This window comes from Herpailurus yagouaroundi, unplaced genomic scaffold (genome assembly GCF_014898765.1).
Source record: "Herpailurus yagouaroundi ecotype Mexico unplaced genomic scaffold, PumYag 197, whole genome shotgun sequence".
NCBI classification, from domain to species: Eukaryota; Metazoa; Chordata; class Mammalia; order Carnivora; family Felidae; genus Herpailurus; species Herpailurus yagouaroundi.
Window position 1 is genome coordinate 19,206,938 of NW_024412428.1, and position 24,625 is coordinate 19,231,562.

The following is a 24,625-nucleotide window of genomic DNA, read 5'->3' on the forward strand; positions in this document are numbered from 1 at the left end:
GAACGGGATCCGTCCATAGCAGCAACGGGAAGCACGTTGGCCGTGACTCGGCTTTTCTATTTCTGGAGGCGGTTATCTGTTGGGGTTTTGTTCTCTAGCTGGGCAGAGTCCCAAGGGACAAGCTCCAGGAGAGGAGGAGCTGGGAGGAGGTGGCCAGGAAACACTTGACCTCCGGGGGTAAGCTGCGTCTTCTCTCTGGCTCTCTCTCCATCACGGATAACCACTCTTGAGCCGTTGTGAGGCTCTCGGTGACCCTGTGGCCGTGAGGATGGCTGCACTTCTCCCCTGGCTACCGCCTGCCCGGTTCCCGAACACCTCACATTCCTGCAGTGGGCAGGCCCCACCCAGCCGCACCCCTGCCCCAAGACCTTCCCTTAGCCCCCAATGTCTGTGTCAGGCAAACTCCCCTTGACTCCTTGTTCTCCCCTGCTGGGTCTCCCTGCTGTATGTAGCACATCAGGACATTCCTCCGTGTGGACCCCTGAGGGCTGGGGTGGCACTTGTGGGTCCCCGGCAGGGGTCGCTGACATGACCCATCTGGGGCCCTTGCAGCCACAGGCAGAGGCCAGTCACGAAGCTGCCGTTCTCACAGCTTGGTTTCTCCCTCACTTTTAGCTCAGAAATCGGTTCCCACATACTTGCCCTCTTGCCAGACCATCCTCCTCATCGACTGAAGAGGGGAAACGAATAGAAATCCTGAAGAGCTGGCTCAGAGATCTAAGGAAGCCAGACCAGAGTCAACTCAGGGCCAGGGAAGGCAGGCACCAAGGGCCGGTGGGCGGACTCCACTTCTACTTCCCCCTGGCGACGAGGAACTTAGGAAGACTGGGAACTTTAATTTTAAAATAAATATGACTGGGGCCAGGAACAAGCCAACCTTCATCTTCAGCAGCAGGTTTTTCCCCCCCTGTGAAAATTTCTCCTTTATTTGAAAATTTGGTTTTCTTAAAAATTCTGTGTTTAAGATCACCCCGCATTGTTGGTTTGAGGGAAGCAGGGCGGGAAGAGGGAGACGTGCTAATGGGCTGTGCACCTCCGTACCCCAGGGGAGGGCTCCACCCTGCCTCCATCGTGTGCAGCCCCTTTGTGGCCCTAGGCTCAAAGCATGATTCTGGGATAGCACATATTTACATGAACAAATTACATGAGGCCAGTTTACATTTGCTTAAGATTAGGAGTGGCTTCAGTAATGCACGTGGCAGAGCGCCCGGGTGGTTTAGTTGGTTAAGTGTCCGACTTTGGATCAGGTCACGATCTTATGGTTCGTGGGTTCAAGCCCCAGGTCGGGCTCTGTGCTGACAGCTTGGAGCCTGGAGCTTGCTTTGGACTCTGTGCCCCCTCTCTGCCCCTCCCCTGCTTGCACGCTCTCTCTCTCTCTCTCTCTCTCTCTCTCTCAAAAATAAACATTAAAAAAATACTACGTACTTGGCATTCTAGTGCTAGTTTGAAAAACTTCTGTGTTACCCCATTTTACCTCCTAATGACTGCAATGTTGTAACAACACATATAGAAATAAACACATATAGAAATATCTACATACGTTCTTGGTGTTCAAGGCAAAATAACCCTCACTCATCATTCATAGAGGAGGAAAACCCAAGTGGACGGTTCCTCAGAGGTGCTCAGATCCAGGCTATCAGCCAAGGCACCCCAGGAAGGGGTTTTCTGGGTGCACCTGCCCGGAAGGTCGGCGAGTATCGGCTCCATTTGCATCCGTCCTTTTCCGAAGAAAACGGGGTGGGCGGAGTGGATGGGACTTCTGGAGTGTGGGGTGTGGGTGGGTTGTCACAAAGGGGCCAGGAGGGAGAGGGGCCACCAGTCACAGGGCCTTGGTGTGAAGGGCAGTCCAGCGACCCCCCCCACTGTTCAGTGCCATGCAAGCCATTGTTTTCTTCCCACCTCTCTTCCGATCCATAAAATTGGCTTCCTGAGTTTTTAGCCCTGAAGTCCTTTCTCCTCAGTTGGAAAGTTTCAATACAGTTAAAGCAGACTTCTGTGAAAGATAAAGAAAAGAAAAAGGACTATGCGGCCACAGCCCATTTGCTGTGCAGAGCCTGGGGTAAACGGTGGCTCACCTTGGTTTCCAGACTGTGGCTCTCCCTAGGTCTAGACAGCCAGGTGCAGGCGTGGCCCAGAGACTTCCCTTCCCTCCCACGGTTAACACCAAAGCGGGGCTGTTGGGATGCATGTGGCCGCGCGTTTCAGCTTGACGACAACAATGAGGGACCACAGATGCGGGCAGGTTTCCACAGAGATTTATTTTAAACCGTGGAGGCAACTTTGCATTGAGAGTCTCTTACATTGGTAATGGCTACAGGCATGTTTCAGTCAGAGGGAACACAGTGGGAAAGTGAGCAGAGTTGAAAAACATTCACAACATCCAGCAGCATTTGAACAGAGAACGGGATACAGACATTTTGACGTGGTAAGAAATTCTTGCTCCGTCTCACCGGATCAGTCAGGAAGTCAAGGTCAAGCCTGTCCGGTCTGGTTGGTGGACTCTACCGGCAGACAGCATGGCCACGCCGGAGGGTTCTGCTGGAACCACACGTGAGAGATCGGTTCCAGCCTCGGGCTCATTACCTTCTCAGCCTGACCCCTTGGGGAATCTCATTTCAGAAAGAAAGAAAAAGACACCCGAAAAGTGACGTGCCTGCTGCGGCCGGGTGCGGAGGTGGCCACAGACTGACGGCGTGCAGGATGGCAGAGTCCATTTCCCTGGTTATGAAGAGTGGGAGGCAGGCACGAACGTGGAGCTAGCACCTTCCCTGTTGTCCAGTTAGTAACAGTTTTTGTCCTTTTCATATAAAGATTTTCTTTTGCAAAATGACAGTACGTGAAAAAAAGTCATTAAAAAAGCAAGGCAAATGGCGTCAAACACAAATATATCAAGAGTACCATGGTTACCAGTGACACAAGTGTTTGGTCTATACTTCATACGGGTGGATGCTACTGACCTAAGGCTGCCATCTACCTGGATGGGAAAAAGAAAAGTGTAGACAAATGAAATACTTTTTTCAAACCATTTTCCCTTTTTGTAGTATAGTTCGCCCTCTTCTGATTCCCAGAGAACCGAGGGAGAAAGGTTATCAAGGTCAGATCCTAAATCTAATGTCAAAACTAACTTGCGGTTCCCTGACACCGTCTCTCCCAAGAAAGTCAGATACGCTTCTTAAGTCACAAAGGTGGACAGTTTGAGGTATCTATTTTTAATGAGATGGTACCATGATCAAGTTCCACCTTCTTTATCTTCTTCAGACCTCTAGATGGAAACATGCAGTAAGCAGTTTATGTGATGTGACAGAAGACAAAGACATTCCTATGTCAGCCACTAGTCAAACAGTGAACAACATAAATGGAATCACAGGATCGCAGGACTGGAAGGGGTCTTAAGGACGATCATCAAATTCGATCCCTACTCCAGGCTTCAGCCTCCCTCCCACTTTGCCGACAAGGGGCTGTCTACTGGCTGTGCAAACATTTCCTGGCACGGGGAACAAAGGGAGGAATCCCACTCCAGTATTGGGCAGATCTAATTTCTGAAGACTGCTTTTGGGTGTTAGGCCTAAATAGGTTTCTCAGTGGAAGGGATAATGTTCACGGGCAAAATTACAAACTAAAAACCCCAAGGGTTGGTATGGATGTAATTCTTGGTTGTAAACTTGAGCAGAAGTTGAAAAATGAACACGGGTACCCTGAATTAAGTTACGGACACACGATACCTGGCTAGCGCAAGACAAAGGCGAACGGATGCAGTGGCAAGAACTAGAAAGTGCCGAGCCCCACGGCAGAATGTTGGGGTGCCCTGGCTGGGCAGGGCCGGGTCTCTGAGGTGGGGGCTGCCTGAGCCCTTTTCACAGTCTCTGAATTGAGGAAAATGTTCCCTTCCACTTGGCGAGTGCCACGAGGTGGAGGATTTATCACATTTGCCACACTGTATTGAGATGACCCATTACTTGCGAGAACGATTTAAGGCCAACAGGGAAATTGAGGGCAGCTCCTGCTTACGCACCCGAGGGGCTTGGCCACAGTTGTCTAGAACAGTCTCCTCCTGCCCCAGGCAAACTCTTTCCTTTCTCAAAGGGGAGCAGCCGAGACTGGCCCACCTGCGCAATAAGGGAACTAGCAGGCAAGTTCTCCCAGGCCGAGTCCATGCATGCAGCGGTCTCCAGCTCCACCTCACGGCCTCCAGGACGGGGCTGTGCCTCCAGAAACTTCAAAAATTAATTACCAAGGGCCATTTTAACATAACAATCCCAGGTATTTCTAAAGGAAAAACAAACTTTGATACTAGCCTCAGCTGCAGGAAAACTTGACTCTCAAACTCCGAGTGAACCCCTCCTGGCGAACTGTGTGCGGCCTCCCTCCCTGCACGGGCCCGCCCGTAATGACAAGAGCTCGGGCCCCAGGACTGCCGCTTGAGCGCGCGATTATTCTCCGGCAACTCCAAACCACTTGTGGCCTCTGCGTACCAGGCTGATGCCAGATCGTAGGCATTTGTTTCTGTTTCTGCAGCCTACAGGTCACTTCCAGACTCCACTAACCCCACCTCCACCTTTAACCGGCTCAGAAACCTTTTCTGCTGGGGGAGGGGCACCCTGTGCAGAACTCCCCGGGGGAGGGGGGGGGAACCTCAAGCATGCTCCTTTCACTGAATGAACTACATGGGGCTGAAATGACCCATCTGCTCCCCCGTGTGGCCTCTGCCCAGGCCAGGAAGTGGACCCCGGCACACCAGGGCCTAGTTCAAAGCCCTCGTATGTGATGGACACTCAACAGATGGCTCACGAGGGCTACGATCTCTAGGAGCACCTAGAGAACTCTGTGCTTCCCAGTCAACTTGCTAGATACCCACTTTCAGTTAAAATTTACTATTATTTTATTTATTTTTATTAAAAAAATTTGTTAAATGTTTATTTTTGAGAGAGACACAGAGCGCAAGCAGGGAAGGGGCAGAGAGAGAGACACAGAATCTGAAGCAGGCTCCAGGCTCTGAGCTGTCAGCACAGAGCCTGACTTGCGGCTCGAACCCATGAGCCATGAGATCATGACCTGAGCCGAAGTCGGATGCATAACTGACTGAGCCACGCAGGCGCCCCAAGATTTACCATTATTTTAAAGGAGAGAAAAAGAAGACTGTTTGGGCAAAGTGCTTTCTTTTACTTTAAAATATATATCTTAGTGAAGGAGATCGCTTACATACAATTAAACAATGAAAAGGCAAAAGCAAAGGAATCTCATTTAATGAATATTTGTGGCCAGTAACTTTGGTACACAGTTTAGAGCTATCCCTTTACTTAAAAGTTAAAATCCAGGCTTTAAAAATTGATTTTTAAGCAAAAGTAAATTATGCTTTTTAAAAGTGAATCTGGGGCACCTGGGTGGCTCAGTCGGTTGGGCTCAGGTCATGATGTCGTGGTTCATGAGTTCGAGGCCCATGTCCGGCTGTGTGCTGACTGACAGCTCAGAGCCTGGAGCCTGCTTCGGATTCTGTGTGTCTGTCTCTCTGTCCCTCTCCCACTTGCACTCTGTCTCTTTCTCTCAAAGATAAATAAACATTAAAAAAAAAAAAGAATCCCAAACCATGAAAAGGTGATCACGTTCCCTAAGAAAGACCGACTCAAGGCTAGCCTTCAGACAAAAGGGAAGATGAATTTTCAACACCCTCGGATTTCCACTTGGATTTGGCTGCTGGGGTGGTCCATGGAGAAGAGCGCCAGAATGAGTTTATTCTGATCAAGACCAGCAATAGTTGCCTCATTGAGTAGTACCCACCCACTCGTAAACAAGGCTGGAGCCAAAAGAAGTGTCAGGTTCACCTATAAGAGCATCAAATCTGGTTCCCAAGAGCTGCTTGGAAGTCACTCCTAGTCATGCCGTTACTAGTTAAGGTCCAAAAGCAACTGTTCCTCAAAAACTCTTCTTTTAGGTTCTCTTGTTTACACCTCAGCTGTATCCAACTGTCTGGTGTGACTACATGTGTTCTGCTTGGAACATTCTAGATCTCTGAAGATCCCTTCCAGTTTTGTGATTTTATGATTCCTTGAATAATTCAAACAACCAAATGAGAAACACGTCGTTGACTGACGGCATATAAAAAGACATGCAATTCCAAGTGCTTAATTTAAAACGACTTTCGCTACTGTGGACACAAACCCAGGCAGCTAGAGGTTCCGGTAACATTTCTTTGGAGAAACTGAGAGCAGGTGATTGGTTTTATCCTACCAAACGAAGAATAAGTCTGTGCATGACGTGTGCAGTTTTGCCAGTTTCAGGTAAGGCATCACTTGCCGGAACTGGTCAAGTAACAGAGCAAAAACATATGTAAAGTGCAATTCCAACAGGGCAAAACAAGAACTATGACAGTTAACCTGGACAGGAGCAGAGCCAAGTGCTGGTGCCAGCCTTCACTCCTAATGGGTGAAGCCTCCAGCCACAAAATGCTTGGAAGACACGCACCACCCGCGTCTCTCTCTCCATGAGTCACAAAAATGGCGGAGGCACTCAATGTAAAACTCAAAGAATTCACAGTATCACGAACACGCACAGTTGGTTTGCTAAGCGCTTCTCACCAAATTCAAGCACCCACACAGATGAGGAAAAAGGAAAAGGCGGAGCAGCGGATGCCACGATACATCTGTGGTTTCCGATCGCGACTCTCATCGGTGGGGTGTCGAGTGGTTTCGACCTCCGAGTGGCTCTGAGGGCTGGGGTCCCGCCGTGCTGGGAGGGAGATGGCTGCAGTGAAGTGCAGGGTCACGGACCAGGGGGACCGCGGTATACACTCGTGACCCCATAGGGGCAGGCAGCTTCCCCGGTGGGGTGTGAGCTCGTCTAGACCTAACTCACATCCACGTCAGGCTTGAGGGGCACTGGTCTACTGCTTCCCTAACATTTCTCCCTCTGCGTTATACAGGCCACGCTCCAAAACCCAGGAAGGGAAAACAGATTAATTTCTATTACTCATTTCCAACACATGGTTCTCTATCATGTGCAACTTAGTAAGCGGCTCCAAGTTCTCGTAGTAGACTATAATATAGATATTTGAATATTTGAATTCCCTTTTTAAAGCTCTCTCACAATCATGCAGAAAAGACTCGGATTAGTTATAACAGGCAACTAACTGATGGTAAGCAAGGGTCATGTGGAAGGGGACAGTGACTTGACCGGTGGTAACCGCTTCCGTGGGCGTGTGTGCATGCGCACGCGCACGTGCAACCTTAGCGTTTGGGCACGTGAGCTCATCCGGTCTGAGGTCTCGGGTGATGGCCGCCATCACTCTGGCTGCACGGGGCGTGCGCACTGGTCCTGTGTCCCAGCGCTGCAGCAGCGGACCCTCTCTAGGAAGCCCCCTCCCCGGGTCGTACACGGGCCAGTGTCAGGGGTCTTCAGAGAATGGGAGTACCGCAGCCATGTAAGGCTGGTAGTACTTTTCCTGGTTGGAAAGAAAAGCAATGAATAGTCGCTGAGGGGCAAAAAAATGGCTTCCCCCGAAGCGAAAGAAAAATCGGGAGCAGTTCAAATACTACCACCAAAAAACTGTCAAATCAGGAATGCACAAGCTAATATGGATAGTGAAGGGCAAGTCATTGGCCTGTTTATCGGTGAGGCTTGATTTAACCTGGTGATCTCAAGACTTAGTGATCCCCGGCCGCCCCTGCCAGGGGAGGGTGACGAGGCGGTACATGTAAAGCGTGCACAACGGGGCCGGCTCATCGTGCATGCCTGCTGCTAACGCAGTCTGGCTTTACAGGTGAAAATAAGATTCCTAAAAGGGACTTCAATGGCCTGAGGTGAGTCACTACACATAAGAGTATTTCACTTCATCAAGTCTGTCTGGATTCCCTTCAACTGAGAGCTCTTCAGGTTCATTTTCTAAGCTCCCCACCCACTTTTTAAAAAAATTTTTAACATTCCCAACCGGAACACAGTATGAGCTGTACGACTCGGTACCTTTTACGTCTCAGATCACACAGGTTTAGTACGAAAGTGTGCACAGTGTTCTGAAATACATTAAGATCAAAATCTTTAAATATCTAGTTTTTAAAGGGGAAGAGAATACAGATGGTGAGTAGAGCAGGATACGATCTCGCAGTAACGAACACATTCAAATTCAGAGGTGCAGCGTGGAGAAACACATCTTACAGATGCTTCCCCCTACCCCCCCCAAAGGTCATGGGTTTTTGTTTTGTTGTGTTGTGTTTGTTTTGAATATTGTGAGCAAGGAAGAGCTATGTGAATAAAGCCAAAACAGAAAAGGCTCAGACAGCTCCAACTGAATTAGAAATGACCCAGGCACTGCGAGTTGAAGGTCTGAGTTACAATCACCCACCTCTGTGGGGACAGCGGTTGGGAGCAGCTTTCTCACAGCCTTTTTGTAACGTGGGAAAGATAGAGACACGGAGGCAGAAGCACAAGGTCATGTCTACTCAGAACATGAGCGAGTAAGACGTGTCAAAGGGATAACTCTTCATGTGATTCAAGAAGTCGGTTGGAAAACCCACATGAATGGTTTCCCAGCTCTCTCTGTTGAAGAGGATTTCTGTGAAAGCGGAAACGGTGAGAAGAAAGAGCGTAAATATAAACACACTGGCAAAGAGTCGATGAAGCGGAGAGTAGGTAACAGAAGAAAAAGACGCTGACCACAGAATATGTGCCGGAAGTGAAGAAAACATGGAAACGACTTTATAATGACCAAAAATACCCTGAACAGATGCCTCCGTCATTTCTCCAACACGCAAAGCAACAACTAAAACGAAGTGTTGAAAAATGTAAAAATTAAACACCCCACACAAAGTTTTCAGTATGCTCAAAACAATGTAGCACAGCCAGACCGTATAAACCATTTGCTAAAAAAATATCTTCTTTTATATCGAATGAACGCGTTGAAAGTCTCCCTCGCCAGCGTTCACTCACGAGCTCACCCCTGTACGCATTGCTACCCCGTCAGCTCAGCCCCGCTCTGCAGTTTCTCTCGAACTCTCACACGTCCGCTTGCAGCTCCAGTAATGATGTGGATTAGAACAACCGTTTCTTGAGTAAATACTATCTTTGTGATGCCTGCAGTGTCATCAAGACACGACTGGGGTCATATCCCACAACTGTGAAAAGGAAAAGAAAACATCTGATGAATTAAAAATTCAATTGTGCTAAGGATAAACAGTCCCCATCGAATGAAAGCGAACGTTTTGACAAGCAACTAGGAGCTATGCTAACGTGCTTTCTAAATCTATTAAGTAGCATTTTGCCATGAAAATGTTTCACGTAAACTTTAAAACCGTGGCTGTGGGGAATTTCAATCCAGCCAGTGGAGAATAAGGCAGATCTGATTCACTTAAGGGGCAAGGGAACAGACGTATGTTAGGCACCCAATGGGCGCCAGGGATGTGCTGTGTCCTTTCTGTATCTTCCCTCATTCAGTCTTCTCAAGGTCCTCTAAGATGTCTCATTTTCAAAAATGAAGGAACCAAGGCTCCCAGACTTGACTTCTAACTTGCTCCAAGTCACAGAGGCCTAGTGGCTTCGAAGGGGGTTATTGTAGCCACTGCATCCTGTGGCCGCCTCCAAGAAGGGCCCAGAGTGGGCCGGTGCGCCGGGCGAGCCTGTGCCTGTTTGTCAGGGGTGGCGCAGCTGTGGCCCCTCCTGTCCTGGGCCTCTGCTGTAGTACCAAATCCATGCGGTCCAGCACAGTCCTCAGACAGGCCCTGGAGGAATGCTTCTGGATTAATTGATCTCACGGGGGAAAGATCTCGTTTATTTCTTGTTGGCTTACCTGAGTCCTTCCTTTCCTTCAATGCTCGGCTCAAACCCCACCACCTTCCTGAAGCCATCTCCAATAGCCCCATCCCCCTCCACTGAATTCTTCAGGTAATTCTTGCCTGTATCTCTCTTTTGGCTGCTGAACACATGACCTATTAGTAACCGTCAAAAAGACAGAGTATGTCCCCAGTAGACTACCCGCTGCCTGCAGCCAAGAGCCACGTCCGATTTTGGTGTGTGAAGCCTGTGTCCTGGCGTGGGGCCTGGCACATAATGGGTTCTCAAAAACACTCACCGCTGAGAGTAACCTTGTGAGCAGAACTCACACAGTCTTGGGGCTCCGGTATATTTACATAGGGCCAAAGATGGAAAGCTTCTAAAATGAGATGGCATCCTACCTTAATAACCTTGTCAGTTCCAGAAGTCAGTAACCATCCTCTGGTTGCATCGAAATGCACATGCACAATGTTATGTTTACTGTCATGGAAGGTAGCCGTGGGTGCACGTCTGGAAGGAGCAAAGTAAGTTTCCAAGAGTGAAAAGTAGTGACACATGAATGAAAGAGACCTAAGGTGTCATTAAGCTCTAATTTGCAGCCAAATGGCTAAGACTGCTTCACATTATTTATTATTATTTTTTAATGTTTATTTATTTTTGAGAGAGCCAGATTATAAGCAGGGGGAGGGGCAGAGAGAGAGGGAGACACAGAATCCAAAGCAGGCTCTAGGCTCTAAGCTGAGCTGTCAGCACAGAGCCCAATGCAGGGCTCGAACTCATGGACCACGAGATCATGACCTAGCTGAAGTTGGACGCTCAACCAAATAAGCCACACAGGTGGCCCTATTTTTTAATTTTTTTTTTTAATTTTTTTTTTAAGTAAAGTCTGTACCCAACATGTGGCCCCAACTCACAACCCCCTAGGTCAAGAGTTGCATGCTCTACCGACTGAGCCAGCCAGGCGCCCCAAGACTTACTCTAAAATTACTCTTTATAGGGGCGCCTGGGTGGCGCAGTCGGTTAAGCGTCCGACTTCAGCCAGGTCACGATCTCACGGTCCGTGAGTTCGAGCCCCGCGTCGGGCTCTGGGCTGATGGCTCGGAGCCTGGAGCCTGTTTCCGATTCTGTGTCTCCCTCTCTCTCTGCCCCTCCCCCGTTCATGCTCTGTCTCTGTCTGTCCCATAAATAAATAAAAACGTTGAAAAAAAAATTGAAAAAAAAAAATTACTCTTTATATCTACTGTTAGTCCCTGGGAACCTGTTAATGATTTTTTTTCTTAAGGTGCAACGATTCTTGTCTTCTCCAGAATGGGAAAGAGATGATGACATTTCCCAAAGTCTTACGGATTACTTGTTGCTCTGATAGAGCCTTTGAAAATCTCTATTGATGCTTTTGACAAATCTTAAAACAAACGCCTCAATGCTTTTGCTAAGTCTCAGAAGAACTTGCTGGTACCTGTGCCTATTAAAAACAAAAAGCACACCAGTTACAAAGCCTAAGATACTATTACCATTCTAACTGAAGGGCTGCCTAATCTATTTCCTTGTGTTCCTGGTGTTAACTCGCAGGCTTCTTAGTTTTTCTATGGTGTTCTAACTCTTTAACCGGTAAAACAACCTATCAACAAACATCATTATTTGTTTTGTATTTTTTCATCTGTGCTTTTTTTTTTTTCTTTTTTGGTAAGAAGGCTTGTCAACTGCCTAGGTTGTCTAGAGGCAAAGCAGAAGAGGCAGGACAAATGGTGACATGGGGAGGAGGGGGAAGGAGGGACATAGGGAAGGAGACGGCTGTCCTCTCCTCGTGTTTCAAGGGGGCCCACTCTGCAGTGGGCTCTCTGAAGACGGCTGTTACCTGTAGCTAAGTCTGCAGCACAGATCTTGAGTATTCTAAAACGGTCACTTTCAAATATTTAGAATTCAAGATTTAGGTTCAATGTGCTGTTGCCTAGGCTATCTGGGTCTGTGTCTTTATTAAATGAAGAATTAATTTAGAATATCTCTAAAGTTTCTTGCAGCTCTCTACTGAAAAGAACTCTCTTATGAATTCCATCACATATGATGAGTGGAAAATAATCAATGAATATAAATGCTTATTGATGCAAGGGCATCTTAATTTATATTTGATATGGATAAATAAGAAGGGAAAAACACACAAATTAGGGTTATCTGTAAGAGAATGCTTTGGTTTATTAATTGCCAAGAATTTCCTTTAAATGCTGACTTCCTCCGGTGCATCTTAAATGTGTTTCTATCTACGTGCCGCTGACAAGACACCCATCTTATACTTAAAACGATTCTACTGTAGACAAGGTACGGGAGTAGGTGGGGGAGAATCGGGCAGGTAAGTTCCTCAGGAGAGCGTGCCGTCATCCATTATATAAGGGGAACGTGTTGCAAAGCATTCTGTTTACTCCTGGGGCACTTTGGAAGTAGCGGCATTCAAGGGGTAACACAGATGTGCCCCTCCACGTACACACCCCCACGCTGACGTGCAGTAACCTAAGGTCCTAGGTTATTGGGCAAGACCAACAAGCAAGACTGAGTAGCCGCACGGCCGGCAGTCCTGGCCTCTTAGCCACTTAGGTAAAGTGGCTTAGCGATTCTGGAGAAGACACCAACACCAACTTCTGGAGCCTGTGGGCTGATTCAGCTCCTGTAAAGATACCAGCTTGGGCTAGAAAGTGAAGCTTGGGTTCCTACACTCCTGAGCAACCCTTAAGGAAACAAACAGATAGAAGGGTTTGCTGGAAGAACATCTGTTTGCAGTGCACATGTCCTTGGGGGTGGAGAAAAGCACAGAAGACATGAATTCTTCACGTGTACTCCCTTTTCCTGACTCGTAAGAGAACACGTATCTCTTGGAAGGAAGGAGGGCTTTACCCACTTGCCATGGTCTATATTCTATAAGTTTTTTTAAGTTTATTTATTTATTTAGAGAGGAGGAGGGGGTAAGCATGAGAGAAAGGGGAGAAAGAGAATCCCAAGCAGTGAGGCTCAATCCAATGAACCATTAGGTCATGACCTGAGCCAAAACAAGGACACTTAACCGCTGAGCCACCCAGGTGCCCCGCCATGGTCTATATTCTAAACCAGCAGGAACGAGGACACCGTTGGTCACGGCTGAGGTGCCGAGGGCAGCTTCCCAGATCACATTCTCTCCTTCACCCTGACAGCCCTGCGCATTGCTGGAACTCACTCTTCATCGGTGATGGCCTCGTGGCAGCTGTCACAGACCCTCACTTCAAACTCGAAGCCCATCAGGGGGATGGAGGAGCGCTTGGAGCTGCACTTGCCGCAGACGGCCTTCCCACACTTGCGGCAGTGGTGCTGGTGGGAGAGAGAGCGCACGCTTGCTGTGGCTCCCACGCCTCTGCCTTACCAGGCTCAGGCGTGGTCAACAGCATTCAGGGGAGGATGTTAAACAAGAGCGCCCCAGGAAACTGAAGGAACACACCAGGCGTGTTCTCTTCGGGGCTCTTTATTCAAAGGAAAGCTGCTGGAAAGACATCTGCTCGTGCCACCGCACCCGCCCCTTCCCCCACCCCTACCACAACCCCCTTTCGCCCATTCTCGGTCCCTCCCAGCCATCATTAGTATGAACTCCACAGATTATGCTGCTGGATGAAGGAGAACATGAGTGAAGCCCAATTCATGCTCAGGCCATGCTCAGGCTGGGTGACTAACACTGACTTCCTTGCGGAGGACCAAATCCAACCTCGAATCAGACTGAAAATGCTCTATTATTATGAGTAGATCTAAATGACGAAAACTAAGATGGCAGGAGAGAAAGTGAAATTATTAAGAAGAAATAAACACCACTTACATAATTTCATGGTTTGGTACCACTATGAGCTAAGCGCGACCCCTCTAATTTTAAGATGTGTTTCGGCAGACGCCGCTAGAATTCTAAAATCACATCCCTTAACTACTTGGAACAAGGCACTACAGAAACTGAACCCAGAAGGAAGGAGCTGCAGTCGATAAGGGAATAAATTAATGTGCAGTCACAAAGTGGCTGCAGGGTTATAACTGACCCCCCCCCCCCCCGCCCCCCGCACCGTCCCCGCCAACTTCTGCCCAGGGTGCTGGTTCTTCTAAGATCACGGGTGAAGTTATTTCCGCTCTATTACATTCTGATGAGGGATCTGTATCACCCACCTGTCTTAGGCCAATTTTCTTACTGTCCCACATTTGCTTGAAGTTCCAGAAGAAAGGCTGATCACATTTTTGGCAGGAGTCGCTGTCCAACCATTCAGGGGTCTTGTGAAATAAAGCACGCAACGGGACACAGTGAGGAGCAGTGAGGACAATGAACGATTAACACCGATGAAAGTTACAGAATCAAGATGTGTTTACAAGAAACAGGTATGATTGCTCAGTTAGTCATTGAAAAAATATTCACTGAAGGCCTATTGTGCGTCGAGCCCTGGGGGACGTAGTGGTGAATTAAAAGAATCTCTGTCATCATGGAGCTTATAACTTATCAGGGAAGACTACACAAGAAAATATTATGGATGTCAATTACTTAAATAAGTGAAAGTGCTAAGGCCTGAGAAGGCGACACAGAGTACCATGAGAGCGGAACAGCACAGGCTGGGGCTCAGGCGCATTCAGGGATGGCTGGGGCCACACCACACAGAGTTCTGAGAGCCATCGTGACTTTATCACATATTCTCAGATCGTATATCTGCTCTGGCTGTATATAATTATGTGTAACTGCACATGACACATATACACAGCTACCTGTGTGGGAAGAATACAATGTGGCCTCAGTGGGTACTCAGGGAAGCCGCATGTCCACCTTCTGCTCACGGCAGGGCCCAGCAAGGGTGCAGGCTTTGCTCTTTGCCTCATGGACCACATACTATCCCACCTCTGTTAGCTATTTCCCAACCCCATCACGAGTACTCGAAACTGTATCAAATGCGTTTAAAAGACGTATTAAGCTTAAAGTTATTCCTTAGCAAATCTTTACGGATTATGCAAATGGTGACTCTACATCTGTTTCTAGAGTTCCATGTTCAACTCTGTACATTTCATCATTTGGCAGAGAGACTGATCTCTTTCCACCTATCACTGAACCCAAGGAACCTGGACAAATATATCCAACTCCAGGGTTTCTCAAAAGTGAATTCCAGGAAACTCCAATGTGACTCACAGGCCACTTACTATATAAAAGAAGCCTGAGATCAAACAAGTTTCAGAAATGTGGCAAACAACAGCCCGTCCCCTCTCTCTACGAGATTCAACGGACAGCAGCATAGCCAAGGCTTGGAAAGGCTTTTGTCTGTTGATATAATCCTTTTCCAAAGAAGACCTGTTACGGAACAGATTTGGGGGGTTAGCTTATTCTCCCACCTCCAAGCAGAAATGAACCTAAAGCTATACACACTGTCTCAAAAAAGAAAAGTAAAAAGATGACATTTTAGGAGTTCCAATTCTTGGTTTATTTATTTTAGCAAAACCAAAGAGTTATTAGGAAGTAAGCCTTGATTTGCTTTGTAATTTGCATGCTCTAATCAGTTTAAAGACAGATTTGACAAAGTAATACAAAGTTTTCAGGCAAAAACATTTTATCCCTGAAAGACTTATCTATGTTGTGATTTTTCAAAACACTTATGATGCAGGAAAATTCACAAAAGAGTCACATACACACACTACTGCATCTTTTGTAAGGAAGCATACAGGTTTAGGACACGTATCAAATGCGTCACAGTGGGTGTCTATGAGGGGGAAATGGGAGTAAAGATCAGGAAAAGGGAACAAAATCAGCATGTGTGGTATGATTCCATTTTTTATCCACCCCCCACACCCCCCGCAATGCTTGTACATGTGTATTTGCAGAGAAAACTATAAGGAAGGACTTTTGCCAACATGTTACGGGTAATATTTCTGGGGTGGGTGACATGTTTTCTATTTGTTAGTGAGCACTGTGATTTTTCTACAGAGAACATGTATTGTATATACGTCTAAAAAATGATAACGATTCTTGACAAAATGGGTTTCTAGAATAAGAGAAACACAGGTTTAGCCTATGAGATGTCAACTCGATGTGTGCTCAGCCACTCAGTCTCCCTCTGCTCCCCAACGCCAATCACCTCTGACTGCTTCTACTGCTCACAAGCATAGGGTGGCTTCTCTTGTTCACCTGGTCTTTACTTGTGGTGTTTCCTGTTCTGGTCGGAGCACATCCGGGCCCCATCAATCTTTCATTTCAGCGCCATGTCCTTGCACAAACTCTCTGCTGAGAAAGCCAACAATGGTAACGCCCCTTCCTAAATACCCGGCACTAATGTTCTATCTTACAGCAACTACAATCGAATCCTTCATACCATTTAATAACAGAAAAGACCCACATGTCTTTTCTTCCAGAAAGTCAGCCAGCACAGGGACTGCTTCCTTACAAGTCTCCAGCCTCCTGAGTTAAGCACCCTGCATAGCATTTGCCAGGACCCAGAAGCTCCACAGATACATCTCAGGTCTTTACATTTCTAAAAGATGACCCTTGCAAAAAATGGCTGGAACTATCACTCAAAGAAGAAGATTCAAAACAGTCACTAAGTACCAAGTGCCCCTTTGATATCCGCATGTCAAAGGGTGTAACTTAAGCAAGATGACTCAAAGGACAGCCCATCAACCACCTGGTTTCATCTCTGGAAACCACATCATTATCCTCTTTGGGGCCTCTGTCCATCAAGGGTGGAGGCTGCATGCACTGAGGGAAAAGAGCCCGGTGGCTCCCCCTCTCCTGGTCTGGTCAGTTAGGCCTGGGAAGAAGTCAGGACAGACTAGGTGTGACCGTCCCTCACCCAAAGCAGGCTACAGCACAGAATCCACGGTCACATGGACGGCCTGGCTGGCGTGGTCACCGCACACTGCACCGATTTCCCTGCTGTTACACTGAAGGGGCCAAGCGGTGCTTTCAAAAGCCATATTCTACAATTCCCCACTTCCAAAGCGTAATGATCATTTTAATTAGTTACTAATAGAACTCCCATGGATTTACGGTTTGGGCAAGTCAGGCTTTAATCTTCTTAAGCATTTAATTACTGGCATTTGAAAGGCATTACATTGTGGATAATAGCAACTACTCTCTTGAAATGAGATTGGGGTGAGGGCGTGGAAAGAAGTTGGGAAATTGCTTTTGTCTTTTTAAAGTGTTGCTTTTCTAAGTCTTGCACCCTGCAAAGAAATAAATTAGAAGAATATACACTGTCAGAGGGAAAGTTCACCCCGCATAATTCTAGGGAAATGAGAAAATGGTTAACTTCAAAGTCCTTGTCAAAGGGGATATTCAGTAAACAGATCAGTTGTTAAGATGCTCAAAGATGAAAAAAGAAAACTCATAAAGAAAGAATCCTATGATAAAACTTAAATGTATGCTTAAAAATGACAAAGTATATATTTATATCTGGAGAATGGTTAAAAGCACAAAAATAGTTATTTCTGATATTTCTACTAATATCAAACTAAAAAGACTCTGACTTCATCAAGTACCATTTCTCACACATTAGCCACCGTTCTCTAACATAAAGCACATGAGTTTTCTATGCTCCTAGGGCACTTTAGGGAGTAATCGCCTGAAAATAGATGGTTCCCTTTTCCCACCTGAACTTTGGTTATGAATGGAGCAACAGATTCAAAGTCTGAACAGCTTAGTCTCGGTCGAAATTCTTATGAAATCTCTATTGCATGAATGTTACATGCCAATTTGTGAGGGGTACAAAAAATGGAATTTCCTTTTGTACGGAAAAAAATTTTTTAAGGTTTATTTGGTTTTGAGAGACAGAGAGAGACAGAACCTGAGTGGGGAAGGGGCAGAGAGAGAGGGAGACACAGAGTCCGAAGCAGGCTCCAGGCTCTGAGCTGTCAGCACAGAGCCCGACACGGGGCGTGAACCCACAAACCGTGAGATCACAACCTGAGCCGAAGTCGGACACTCAACCGACTGAGCCACCTAGGCGCCCCCGAAAATTTTTTATTCTCTGACATAACATGTCTTATTTCACAGTTTAATCATAAAATAAAGCAGAAATGAGCAGAAGGGGAGGCCGAGGCATTCCTCGGCAGACCCAGAACCGCACAGTCCAGCCCAGCGGCCATGGAGTGGTCCTGTGACCTGCTGTGACACATACCTCCTGCCTCTCCACGTCCATGTTCCAGACCACAATCCCACCGTCACCACCGCAGGAGATGAGCTGCCGTGTGTGCTGCGCATAGGAAAGGGCCTGGACTTTGTCACTGCAAAAGAAAGCAAAAGTCAGTGACAGTTCTGGAGAGCAAATGAAAGCCCTAAAGGCAGGAAGCCCAGCAAAGTCAATCAGTGCGCATGCTCACTCTTGAGCCCCAAGCACAGGTCTTAGAAATCAGATGGAATCAAAATGTTTAAGATGCTGAGGCCCAGGAAGACAGAGTTATTGTCAGTTACCAACACTTAAGGGAAAAAGCTGATTGTTGAACTCAGTGTAAGATAGTACTATCCCTTTCCTTAATTGATTTATTATATATAAAATCTGTGGCACATGTCTGTGCTGTATTTGTTCTAAAGTCATGATTTTACCTTTTAAAAAAAATTTTACTTTAGAGAGTGCGTGAGGCGGGGAGAAGGACAGAGGGAGAGAGGGAGGGAGGGAGGGAGGGAGAGAGAGAGAGAGAGAGAGAGAGAGAGAGAATCTTCAGTAGGCTCCACGCTCAGTGTGGAGCTGGACACAGGGCTCAATCCCACCACCCTGGGATCACAACCTGAGCTGACATCAAGAGTTGGATGTTCAACCGACTGAGCTACCCAGGTGCCCCTGATTTTACCTTTTATAAGAAAAGTATCCTTTTTTTAATGTTGATTTTTGAAGGAGAGAGACATAGAGTGCAAGTGTGGGAGGGGCAGAGAGAGAGGGAGACACAGAATCTGAAGCAGGCCCCAGGCTCCCAGCAGAGAGCCCAGTGTAGGGCTTGAACTCATGAACTGTGAGATCATGACCCAAGCCAGAGTTGGATGCATAACCGACTAAGTCACCCAGGCATCCCCCCAAAAGTATCCTTTAAGAGTACTGGAGGTCATTCATCGGAATGCCCACTGCATTCCTGCCAGATCGAGGTAAACCATGTTGCCTGAGGTGTGAGGCACATCATGGTGGCTTAAGCCAAAGGGTGCCATTTCTTGGCTTCCAGAGTGAAACCAAAGCAGGAATAGACTTGAGTTTTGCTGACTCTCTATTTTCTCTAGTTTTCATTTCCTCTCTACTCATTTTGTGTTTTATTTTTCTTTCTAGTTCATACATGGCTGATGAATTATTCCTTCTTGGGGAGAGCCAAGACCAGTTCCGTGGTCTGACAATTTGAGCATCACTAACAAAAAGTTATATACATTATTCTCCATTGGGTGAGGGAATAGGAAACTGGCTCCTTGGTTGTTTCTGATTATGTTTCTATGTTGAGCTCAAATCAATTAAGGATTCTGTGCCCACTGGGAAGGAGAACAACTCCTTGAAATCTGGACTGGGGTTTTTTTTGTGTGCTTTCGTGTTTCCTTTTGCCCTGCAGCTGAAGTTGTGGAACAGATGCTGTTAAAGCCCCGTGTGTCTGTGTCTACACTTCAGTAAGGCCTGTCCCTCTCGTATATGGAGTGCTATTGTATTTCCAGAGGGTGTCAATAACTTAGATTACAGTATTATTTCTTTTTTCTTGTTTTAATTTCTTTTTTTTAGATTATAGTACTTCTTAAATTATAAGAACTTGTTCTATTTGGCTTATAAAGAGAAACAAATGTTTACAGAAATTCATTCTTCCTAAACTTAACAGAAAAAAAGGAAATTGAGCCTCTAAAACTTTAAGTTTACTAGACTTAAAAATTATTTTACACAAAATACTAACTCAATAACATTTTAAGAACCTAAGTTCAGAGAACTGAGGTTAATTCTTTGGCAAGTGAGACTAGTATGGTTACGTTTTAAAACACAGCTAGTCTTTTTCTTATTTATCAGTGTTAAGTATAACACAAGTGTACAACTTATTTTAATGGGGTTGATTTCTTATAAGTATATAGGATAACGGGTCAAACAAGCGAATATGATGCCTATATAATGCTTAAGACTATTAAAAATATAAATTCGTGTTGAACTCAACTGAATTAATTGTTGTGATAAAGTTTCTCTATAACTAGCAATTATGTGTTATGGCACATCAACTTACAGATAATCCCTAAGATCTTTAGGTAACTTAAAATGGATTACTATTAGGTTGAACTAACTGATAAATAATCGTTGGATACCCACTTAGATAATTTCCAAGTAAGTCAGAATACTGAAACTTTGATTACAAAGCATAATATTAAGCTTACATATACTTCCTTTTTATTTTGTACATCCTAGACAGGCTGCAACTTAGGTGAGTTACCAATGAACACGTCCACACGTGCCACCTTAAGGAGACATAAAAGTGGCATACGTTGCAAGAGAAATTTCTGTGGTGTGCGCTCCTGAGCTTTGCTGGTCTGCTCGGATGCTTGTATGCGACAGCTTTCAATTATCCACATCCTCCCTCCTCCCAATTTTCTCTAGGAGATATACACTAGTTACTTTGGTTAATTATTATAATTAAAATGGATGGTTGAGACTATGCCAGGGGCAGTAATGGAGACAAGATATGACGATGTGTGGGCTTTTGTTTTTCAAAGAGAAAACAGAACAGTTTTGTCTTAAAGCAATGGTTCTCGAATTTTTTTGTCTCAGGACCCCTTTGCACTCTTAAAACTTATTTGAGGACACCAAAGAGCTTTGGTTTAAATAAGTGATAACTATCAATATTTATTGTATTTGAAGTCAGAATCGAGAATTAAAAAACATATCGATTCATTTGGAATTAGCAACGAATCCATTCCATCTTAATATAAATAACATATATTTGATGAAAATTAACTGTACTTCCCAAAGTGACAAATTTTGATGACAAAAATGGGACTGTTGAACATTTCTGCAACTCTTTCTAAATAGTATGTGGCTTTACAGGAGCGAGCCAGATAAACATCTCTTTCTGCATTTATTCTGATGCCACTCGTCATGCAGCCTCTGGAAAACTCCATTGTACATTTTTGAGAGAATATGGATGAATAAGGCAGTTCTAAAGTAAAGTATAAATTTGTTCCAGAATATGAGAAAGAAAAATGAAGGATACAACTTGGAACGTGAATTTTATTTGCTTTGGTTTACAATACTCGAGTCTGAAAAAAGAGCAATAAAATGCATTAAAATCTTGGCGTAGTTCCCTCAGTTTTGATGGCCTGCTTCCTTGCCTTACTGATTAATGCCTTTGACTACAATGCAAAAGGACATTTTTTACCTTCTATAGAATCTGCCTAGCTAGCAAAGATTTTGTGTGTCACCACAATTATTTTCAGAGCTTTATGTTGACTTGGTTAAAGTCCCAGAAACATCTCTGACAACTCTTTTGATTTTGCCTTCCCAGACTGTACCCTGTCTTTTGAAAAAATAAAATAAAAAATTTGGGATACTTTTTACACCTACAGCTATCTTTGAGATTTCCTGGAGGCATCCTTGAGAATTGTAAAGATGTGTTCCTTTGCCTCATAAAAAGAGAGATGCTATAAATAACTGTATTCGTTTGCTGTGTTGCTATTTTAAGAGTTTCATGGGACGAGTTGTCAGATCACAAGAGATGCTCAGTCTTCCCCAGGTCAAGTCAGTATAGATAAGATGTTATTAATATATAAGTATTTCTAAAGTTGCATATTTTATGGGAGGACCCTGGAGATTAATCAGAGCTCTCATTGTCTATAATATGTTTTCCCCTCTGGGGAAATAACAATCAAAACTCTTGGGAAACACTTATGTAGGCTATCTCAATAGAGAATTTTATTCTCCTCCCTTATGATATTATCTGTCACAGTAAAAAAAAAAAAAAAAAAAAAAAAAAAACCTAACCATTAAAGTCTCTATAATCTATAGATAACTTTTGTTTCACTCTGCTGCTTGCCTGAGGGCTCTGTTATAAGCTACAGGCCAGAAAGGAGAATCTCGAGAGTTTCACAGAAAAGGACGACGTGTACCAGGTATTTTAAAATATTGCTATTTCAAAGAACAGACTCTCGGGCAAAGGTTACAGAGCTGACACGGCTTAGACAATTTGTAAGCTGTGCTAGTGGACCAAGTCTGGATTTCCTTGGATTTCTGGACTCTTTTTAGTCTGGCTGCAGATGGCTTCATGAATGCAGACTACTAAAGCAAGAGCCAGCAGAACAAGAATTAATTACACAGGACTGAATGAACTGAAGAGGGACATTTTACTGTGGTTATATGTCTGGAATATTGTTAAATGTTCTTTGGATCTATGAGGCTGCCTTTTCTCTTACTTTTTACCCTACGTCTAACCTACAATCTTGTAAACTCTGCTTTTATAAGCTAAAGAAACATTTAAACATGACATCCAGTTTTCAATGATTCCCCCGGAATTAAAACAGTAATACTGGATCCCCTTAAATTTAATGGCAATATATTTATTTTGTAGGTTCAGTTAGCCTCCATCCAAAGGATATGACTTGGCAACCAGGTCTTTACCTGGAGTGTCATATTAGAGAACGATGCTCATCGAATCAGATATGACTAGCCACTTGAACTTATGGCGCCAATGCCTACAAAGTCTTCCCAGGAAAACTGGCCTAGTACTGGCTTTGCAGGGTCCTGGCCTTACAGATAGTAAGGAAACTACCAGGCCAGGGACCTGGCAAATGTTGGCAACCTCGAGGAATTCAACCAAAGCTGTAAATACCACAGGTGAAATATGGTGCAGAATCTTTTGGGCTAGCTTTCCTAATCTTGGTACACCCAATAACAGAGGCTTTGAAAAGCCCAATCCAAGATTCCTTATAAAAACTTGCAGGCAGAAGTTAATTCTGCAGGCTTGATAGTTATTGTTTAATACTCTTTGGCTCTATTATTTGCAAAGCAAACCAAGAAGACCTATATGGCTAATTAACACTCTCACCGTACAATGTAAATAATCAGGCCAAACCTTATGAGACCAACCTTTTGTGATCGAGAATAATCTTTGAGATTATTATGATTATAGGAGGGGTGGGGGAAGAACTATCAGGCAGACTGTGAAGGAATGAAATGGGCAAAAAGAAATTACTGGTATCTTCAAATGAAATATCAGGTAATACCTAGCATACCTTTTGGGGTTGTCTGATTCTGTTACACGAAGTTACACGAACCTGGTATTATTGCAAATGAACCTTTCCAGTGATGATATAACTAATCCCCCCTGCCCTCCCCCTCCCACAGAAGAAGCCAATTGTGAATCCACCTACAAATTCATTTCAGTTCTCCATTGTCTATGCATACGTCTGTTCTTTAGGTTTTCCTTTGAACTGGTGTAACATCTTACTAGTCCTTTTAGTAATTAATGACTAATATAAAATTTTCACTAGGTATTTGTTAACAAAAGAGTCAATTGTTTTCTATCTCTCTTAGCTGCTACTTCACACATTTTAAAGTATGGAGCGCCACCATTCTGACATTCAAGGGCAAGAAGGAAAATCTATCTACTTGAACAAACTCGTAACCCGGTGATTTGAGCTACATTTCATTTGTTAAGGCATCTTGATACACATCAGTGATCTTGTAAAACCAAAATAAGCTACAGAAGGAACTGCTTTGCCACTCATAGCTGGCAGCAACATTCGGCAACCAATACATAATTTATGGGACTCCAATACTGTTAATATTCCAACACAGATGAGTGGAACACAGTGATGAATGCTGGATTCCAAGCTTTGTAATAAAGCTGCTCAGGGACTTCTTGATTTAAGGATTCACAATCTAACCACCTTGCAGTTAAAAACGAGGTAAGGGAACATCCCCAGGTTCACAGATTGAGGGTTATAAAGAACAAAAGATACCTTCTTCTTACATTCATGTTTCATCTGACATCAGTGTAGCATTTATACTGGAAAGCATTTCAAAACTGGTTACATTCCACGGGTGAGAGCTCCAAGTACTGCATTGCAAATGCTCTTACCGGTGCACAAAAGCCTCACTTTTCACAACTACCAGGATCTGCCAGCTACAAAGACTACACTTACTGGCAATGGCCTCATTTCCCTTCTCACCAGCCCTAGAGGGAACACAGGCCTTAGTAGGCCTAGCTACAAAATTTGGGGGGGGGGGGGGGGGGGGGAGGGAGCGTCATGCACAATGAAAATGCAGGGCCCCTTGCTAAAAATGTACTAACAATGACAAGATGGTGACAGCAGGACATTAACCTAAGCATGGGGCCCATCCAAGCATGGGGCCCTGTGTGACTGCACAGGTAGCATGCCCCTGAGGCCGGTGCTGTGTCTGATGCTTGTTAAGGAAAAAGGGTAGAGAAGCCTTTATTCTTTTTATTGAAACAGATTTTCAGACACAAGGTAACATCTGCTCAAATGTCAACTTAGGTCCTCTTCTACATCCTAAGAGTAGTATAGCAGCTTTCATTTCTTTGATGAAAAGTCCTAGATTACTTGGTGAAAATCTAATCAGTCATGCACCTGCTCCCAGAGAACTCGCTCTCTTATATTCAGAGCCCCCATATTCATAAGTCTCCCAAACCTCCAAGGACCAGAAAAGGCTCGTGAGTAATCCACACATGTGAGGTCCCCCGGATAACAGATACTTGGGGCCATCTCACACCAAAGGGACCCTGGATGGATCTGCCTCCCTGGGAATCCTTGGATCACAGCCAGCCTGAACCTGAACATAAGATCCTACTGGGAGTGCTGGTTCGAGATTGGCAACATTTGGCTGTTTACCGGCTAAGACGGAAGATCAGAGCAGCCGCTGCCCTTCTATCCGCCTGCACGTTCCTGAAAACA

At 45.2% G+C, this 24,625-nt stretch overlaps 1 protein-coding gene across 2 annotated transcripts in view; it reads right to left on the reverse strand.

Annotated features, from left to right (window-relative positions):
- Window positions 1-7,898: 7,898 nt before the first annotated feature.
- WDFY2 (WD repeat and FYVE domain containing 2) overlaps window positions 7,899-24,625 on the reverse strand; it is a 178,802-nt gene continuing 162,075 nt past the window's right edge. For both annotated transcript variants that reach the window (XM_040448343.1, XM_040448344.1), the window contains 5 exons: window positions 17,895-18,000; window positions 13,918-14,019; window positions 12,956-13,086; window positions 10,158-10,266; window positions 7,899-9,101 (listed from right to left, as the gene is read on the reverse strand). In XM_040448343.1, the coding sequence (XP_040304277.1) occupies window positions 9,072-9,101; window positions 10,158-10,266; window positions 12,956-13,086; window positions 13,918-14,019; window positions 17,895-18,000 (478 nt within the window). In that variant the 3' untranslated portion in view covers window positions 7,899-9,071. The remainder of the gene's footprint in view (window positions 9,102-10,157; window positions 10,267-12,955; window positions 13,087-13,917; window positions 14,020-17,894; window positions 18,001-24,625) is intronic.